We start from the raw sequence: 7,459 nt of genomic DNA on the forward strand, positions 1-7,459 counted from the left end.
TTGACCAATAAAATTACTTTCTTGTGCATTATAAATTTTCATAATACCAAAATTATCCTCAATCAAAGAAATCCTAAAATATTGCATTTCTCCTATTTCTTTCACTTATAAAGACAGCCTGTCCTTTTCTTTCCTCTTTCTCTCTGCTTTATCTTCATTTTTCTACGTTTTTCCTCAAGCTTTAAGGTTGCATACTGGATCGGCCTCTACTGGCTTCCAAAACAGGGGCTAATGCCATAATAAGCTTTCTTCTACTTTCAATTGATGTAACTGCATCTTTAATCTGCCAAGAGTAAATGGACAAAAAGGGAAAGAGGGATTCAACAAAATAATTTGATATTTAAATAGATTGAGACTTTTAAGGAAGTTTACTTGATTGAAAATGGGAAAAAATGAGCATTCAAGAATTATATTTATAAAAATTATCTAAGTAATCAATTAAATTAAAATTAAATTAAAATATAAATTAATTTTTTATTTGCATTAATTCATAATTAAATGTATTTTAGTAATCAGCTCATTTATAATGTTAACAACTTTAAAAAAAAAATTGTCTTTTTAACAAAAAAAAATACTTGCTAGACTTTTTATCAGACCCTTCAACATCTTTTTTTAAGTTTCAGCATTTTTATTTAAATATGCAATTGCTAGCACTTGTGCCAATCCAAACGAGCTCTTAGGTAAGATAATCCAAATGGATATACGAACATATACGGCGAGAATGACTTAAAATCTTTTGTAGTATTTGCAATCGGTCTAAACAAAATATCTTTCACGAATTTCCATGCATTAACAGAGTAAAATATGAAAAAGTAATTTGTTTGATTCGAATTCAGATTTGTATTCGACTATTTTCCATAATCCATATTCCATTTTTAGGTAGCAAACATAGAGTCCTAGTTAAGTGACACATTACGATTCCTATTTCCAAAATTTTATTTTATGTCAACCGATTTAATTTAAGATTAATGCCAATTGTATATACTTTTTTTTCCAAAGGAAATTTAAATGGGTAATATAATAATGCATCTAAACTGATTATATGACCAGGTTCAGTTTAATGTCTTATCTATATAAACAAATAAATGTCTAATATCTTGACGATACAAGGAACAAGACAATTGAGCAATGGCTTCTAAACAAGAGGCTAGCAGCAAGTCAACCAACCCAGCACTGGATCCGGATCTGGACAACCCGGATCACCCGGGTCTGGAGTTTGCCCAGTTTGCTGCAGGCTGCTTCTGGGGAGTGGAATTGGCATTTCAGAGGATTGATGGAGTAGTGAAGACGGAGGTAGGCTACTCTCAGGGCCATGTCCACGACCCAAATTACAAGATCGTTTGCTCCGGAACCACCGACCATGCAGAGGTGATTCGGATCCAGTTTGACCCGAATGTCTGCCCATATACCAATCTGCTTTCTCTCTTTTGGAGTCGCATTGACCCCACCGCTCTAAATCGCCAGGTATCAAATTCCTTCATCTCAATTTTTTTAAGTCCTATTTTTGTTTTGTTGTTTTAATTCCCTCGAAATTTTAGTTCCAGTTATTTATGCTACCTGGTACTCATAATAAAATAATGCTATTGTGTTCTTACTACGAAGAGAATATACAATTTAGGTAACTTTGCATGATCCTACCTTAGTTGCAATGTTGTAGTTTGCTCTGAATCTAATTTCACTATGTGCCTAGTTATTTAGTTCGACGTTATGCATTCATTTTGCTAACGTAGATGAGAAGTTAATTCATCATCATCATTCTTTTTGTAGATCAAAACAAGTAAAATACTGAGTTGAACTAATCCAATTTAGCTTCAAACTTTAGTTAAATTGACTCTTGATAAGTGAAACGTGTCATCAAAATTGAAACAGAGGGAGTATTGTGTTTTGGGAAGCTTTTGTTGATTGAAAAAATAAGGAATAGTTAATAAAGTTAAGCAAAACTTTCTATTCTATACTGTAGAAACTGAGTCATCAATTTTGTACAGAGCACCATTTAAGACTCCAAATTATACTCTTTCGTTGTCCATAAAGCTCTTTGAATAAGCAAAATGCATTACCTAACTTGTCAGCTTCATGTGACAAGAACATCTTAGGACTCCATTTGATTCTATTAACGCCGTAAGGGAGGATTTTGCTGGGAAATTAGCAGAAACAAGTAATGATCACATATACAACAACAGCAGCAACAAACCTAGTGAGTTTCCCCAAGTGTGGTTGGGGGAGGGTAGTGTGTGCGTAGACTTTAGCCCTACCCTTGGAGGGCAGAGATGTTGTTTCCGATAGACCCTCGGCTAAAGACGAGTGATCAAATATAGTGATTAGATTAAAAATATTGTTAAGTTTCTTCCTTCTTCTTCCTCTGTTTTATATTTCCTTGCGGGATCAGATATATTAAGGATTTCCTCGTGGCAAACTTAATTACTGAACTCTCACAAGGGTGTTAATGCTGGTTGTTCTCTTGTACCTCTACTCACTTTTAATTGCCTTCGCTTAATATTCTTTTATTCGTTTGAGTGTGAGTTTTTTTGCCTCTAGCTAGAGTTTAACAGCCACAAAGAGCAATATATAATTCTCATGATGATGGTTGTTGCTAGGGTAATGATGTGGGGAATCAATACCGCTCAGGAATATACTACTATAATGAGGCTCAGGCTCAACTCGCAAGGGAATCATTGGAAGCTAAGCAGAAGGAATTTAAGGATAAGAAGATTGTCACAGAAATTCTTCCTGCAAAGAGATTTTATAGAGCTGAAGAGTATCACCAACAATATTTAGAAAAGGGTGGTGGCAGAGGTGCCAAGCAGTCAGCTGCAAAGGGCTGCAATGACCCAATAAGGTGCTACGGTTGACATAGTTGGTCTTTGTAGCACAAAGCACGTATGAAAGAATTTGATGGGCCTTTGTCTTTGCTTATTCCTACTCTTAAATAAATATGTCAATTGTATGTCAATGGTTCTTGATTTTTCTTAGAAGTACTTTGTCTGTTGAATGGAAATTATTGTCCTCTTGGTCTTTATATCTCCTTATCCAATGCCTTAACTTATTGAAGTCCTAAGTGAGGACATTTGTGCTTGAAAGCAATATCAAGCATAGTAATACCAGTCCTTTGGTCCTCTTGTTGGATTAAACAAGTACATGCCCAATTGTCCACATACCAAACTGTTTATTTTGAAGAACGCATATTGCAGGAAAGGAAATGTTTCACTGAATCATATTCCAATGCAGTTTACAGAACATTATAATGCGACACCATGAAACTAAATGCATCTTATGTTACACATTCTTATGGGTAGTTGCCTATTACTTGCACAGAAACTAAAACAGACACTAAATGAGGCTGAGTGGATAATATGTAACTTAGAGTTCATCCTTAGGTGCTGTTGCAGGAGACCCTGTGGGGTTGCTTGATGAAGTCTTGATGGGGTAAGATGGTTGCATTGCTATACCACACAACCCCTCCTCAGCATCAATTTCGCGTTGCATCCTAATGTATCCTTTTTCTCCCCATTCAGGTCCCCACGAGTTCTTCACAATCCAGTATTTGGTTCTGTCAAGGGTTGTGCCATAGCCCACAATTGCCACCCCGTGGTCCAACTCAGTACCACAGTCTCCGGTGAATACACCCTGCCATATTTACAGTTCGTAAATGTTTATACCTAGTAAAAAACTTTTTAACTTGAGATAAATGGTCTATCATCATTTACCTCAGAGTAGAACTGGAAGTCAGAACCTGAAGCTTGTATAGCTACAGAAACAGGCTGGTTGGCTACTGCTTTAAGTAGGGAATCCTCATCATTAGGAGGAACATCCTCATATCCGTCAATTGATACCACAGGAGAATTCCTCTGCCAATTCCATAAAATTCATGCACGTGGATTAGAAACAAGACTGGTTCGATCTGACAGACTGACACCCTACAGATGTAACAGAATCTTACCTTTTGAATATCACACTCGCCACCTTCAGCCATGTATGGATAGTTCTCTTCAGTATTGATGCCTCCCTTCTTCTTGATGAATTCAAATGCCATGTCCATCAACCCTCCATTGCATCCTTGGTTTTGACTAGTGTCACAGTCAACAAGTTCTTGTTCTGATAAAGATACTAACTCATTTGTTTTGATTTGGTTTATCCCCTCTACTGCAACGACAGTTGAAAATGCCCAGCAACTTCCTATAACAGGCAAAAGGTCAGTTTCCATCAGCTATAATATTTTGAAAGAACATATCATATGGTTTACCCTTATGTTATTATGCTAGAGGTGTAAAGCGGCATAGAATTAATGACATGCTACTCTTTTCTTACCACATTTGCCTTGGTCTTTGACAGGAGTAACAGCACCCTTCTTCCTCCAGTCAACAGAGGGAGGGACATCTTCCACATTGGCGTACATGAAAGTTCCATTTGCTCGTGAAGCTCCAAGAAAAGAACGATGATGCTTAATCTTGGAACCAGCATAATGGTGTCTGAATTCATGGTTAGTCATGTCTGCAAACTTGTTCAATTTCAACTTATAAGGCTTATCCTTCTTGTTGAAGTTGTGAACATAGTGTACATTAGCCTTGAACACATTGAACCTCTTGTCTTTCTCATCAAGGCTCCTCGATACAGTGTGATGGCTTCTCCATCTCTCATACAACTCCCACAATTTTTCCTCAGTTTCCAACTCCTTCTCGTGGAAATCGAAACTCTCCCCAAGCCTAAGTACCAAAGCCAAAGAGAAAAGAACCAGAAATAACTTCTTCATTTTTAAAGACTCAGACTCAAGATGGGAATTTAGGGACTATGACAAGGCTTTTTATAGAAGAGTATTCAAGGAGATAGTGGTACAAGTGATGATAATAAATGAAAGAAGTGATGGATTCCTTAAGGGAAGAAACAACACTCAACAATAATAGAAGGAGAAGTCGAGATAGGGTAATGGAATTATGGAGATGAAGCAATGGGTATACACACTTTGCCTACACAAGCAACATATTTTATAGGGATCTTTACCCAAATAGCCGGTCGGATTCAATGCTTACTTTTCCTAGCCGGTATATATAGATTATACCTTGATTATACATGGTTATATACAAATTATACATGAACTTTACACATATTAGACATTCACCAATTATATTTAGTCTAAGCAGTTAAGTGAACGGCTATTTAGGTTAATTCTTTTTCTTTATTATTTAGGGCGGGTTTGGTTTTTACAGACTCAGAAAAGCTTTTTACCAGATAAAGGAGAGAAATGTGACTTTGAATTAGGCAGTGAGCAGTTATGAATAGCTTATGCTGTCTGTTAGAAAAGGTGAAAAAGAGTTTGCAAGTTGAACAAGTTAACGTGTTGATATTAAAAGAGAATGACGAACGTTAGTTATATTGTTAGAGACTCATCAATATGTAGCAAGTTTGGAGAATAAGAATGTGTATAACCATAACTGCTTTATGTGATATTAAGATTTAATTTCTTTTTTGGAAAAGTTCCTTTTTCTGGAAGGAAATATGAAAAGGTCGGCGAAAAAAGATGGGAGTAGTTTCTTGTGGCAAGAATTATGTCTTTAATTAGCCCATGTGCAGCTCCCTCTAACGCTTTGTGCAACCCCTACGCCAACTTATAAGCAATTTTCCTCCTACTCATTTAACTAAAACAATGTGGTTCTGTATGTAATGAGGAAAGAAATATAAATAAGAGTTGAAAATAGAATTTAACAAATAAATACTAATTAAGATTTAAGCTCGATTAATTCAATAAAATTAAATTCTTGCAACACAATAATGAGAATATTTTCGACATATCAAAACAAAAGAGATTATACAAACCTCGGTTGTGTTTGGCTCGATATTGTATGACAGATGAAACTATGGATTGTTTTACCTACAAACTAGTATTTCTCTATATTGTTTGCACTCTCCAAAAATGTCTATGGGCGCGTGTCTAAAAATAGTGTGTTTTTGGAGGATTGGAGACTGGTGCGACGGTATTTTGGAGAGTATGCGCAACATAGGTATTTCTAATTTGCTTCTGTTGTTTTATTGCGTTAATTATTTTAATTGGCTGTAACAATTCTTAATTATATTTCATAAATGACTAACTAGAACATGCAATGCAGGTGCATTTTGTGTTAGTTTACATCATATAACTGAGGATTTGAGCCCTTTTAATTTATTTTGGGCTATATCCACTAACTTTTCATATTTCGAAAAGGAAAACTAAGAGGGAAAGATAGCACAAAAACTGGAGGATGAAACTGGCGAATGAGGGGTGACACTCACATGGGTAGTTCTTCGAAACAGAGGAAACAAGGAAAACTTTGCTTGCATTGCATGCCTATTATATTGTTGCGTCTAAAGTAGTACGCAGCTTAACATTGCCTTGGCTTAATTGGCTGCCAGTTTTCGGCAAACTTGTGAAGCAACGGCACCCTGTAATCATGTTACACCTCATCTATATATGTCAGTGTTGCTTCTCAAAAAGATAACAGCTAGATAGTATAGTATGTTATTTCTGTTAGCTATTATACACCGACGGTGTAAATATTTTTTACATGATCACAACTTATTAAAGTTGGATAATAACCATTTTTATAAAGTTATCGAATGATACTTATTATAAAGATTTATATATAATCACGACCTATTTATATAAATACTTTTAATGTCGTAAAGTATATACGTAGAATTTAACTTCTTGGTGATTGCCTCTATTCTAAGCTTTCAAACGTAATCAATCTGCCATGTTTCATCCTATCACACTATCCAATCAACTGCCTGACAGCAACAAATATTAACTTAAGTGACTATATTTATGACTCATCTTTCTTCCTAATTAGTTGGAAGAAGCTTGTAAACTGATGCTAAAAGATTCTTCAGCAATTTGACATCGTACTCCTTTTAGAGAGACTCAACTCTTACGTCTTACATATCATAATGCATTTTTGTTATGAATGACACTCTTCATTAATTGCTAAAATATTAATTCTACTTTTAAGTAAGATTAACATTTATTGATGCCTCTATTAGTTAGTTTTTGAGCAATATTACATATTTTAATAAGTAATATTCTACCCGCATAGTTTCCTCCTAACTATGAAATTAATTAGTATTAGATAATTTTGGAATTACTTACGATAAAAAGGGTAGATTGAGTATGGAAATTGAGAGTTCGGAATTGGCAAGTAAAAACAGCAAATGAGTTGGTTGGACTGAAATTGGGGGATCAAAATGGCTTGAATTGTTAACCCATCCAGATGTTACTGAAGTAAGATGGATTAAATCAAAATGTGCTAACTGCTAACAATAGATCATAATCTAACCTCCAACTCTAACAAACTTTTTATTTGTTTGTTTATTTTCTTATAATTTGTTTAATTACCAAACAAAACTAATAAAACGTTTTCTCTTTATTACAACTTTATAATAAAATTTTCATGTGACCCAGTTTTGCGCCACCGATTGAATTTGTATTCATTTT

General features: G+C 35.1%; 2 protein-coding genes across 2 annotated transcripts; one reads left to right on the forward strand and one right to left on the reverse strand.

Moving 5' to 3' along the window:
* Positions 1-1,082: 1,082 nt before the first annotated feature.
* On the forward strand, positions 1,083-3,016 carry LOC107815479 (peptide methionine sulfoxide reductase). The gene is made up of 2 exons (XM_016641062.2): positions 1,083-1,464; positions 2,595-3,016. Exons 1-2 carry the CDS (start codon positions 1,129-1,131, stop codon positions 2,847-2,849), a joined length of 591 nt encoding a protein of 196 aa, XP_016496548.2. The 5' UTR covers positions 1,083-1,128; the 3' UTR covers positions 2,850-3,016.
* A 166-nt stretch (positions 3,017-3,182) lies between these two features.
* On the reverse strand, positions 3,183-4,770 carry LOC107815477 (vignain-like). Its single transcript, NM_001325951.1, is given in 4 exon segments — positions 3,183-3,624; positions 3,705-3,845; positions 3,938-4,173; positions 4,306-4,770. Coding segments are annotated over 4 exon segments (1,086 nt in total). The 5' UTR covers positions 4,748-4,770; the 3' UTR covers positions 3,183-3,357.
* Between the last annotated feature and the right edge of the window lie 2,689 nt (positions 4,771-7,459).

Source organism: Nicotiana tabacum, chromosome 6 (assembly GCF_000715075.1).
Source record: "Nicotiana tabacum cultivar K326 chromosome 6, ASM71507v2, whole genome shotgun sequence".
NCBI classification, from domain to species: Eukaryota; Viridiplantae; Streptophyta; class Magnoliopsida; order Solanales; family Solanaceae; genus Nicotiana; species Nicotiana tabacum.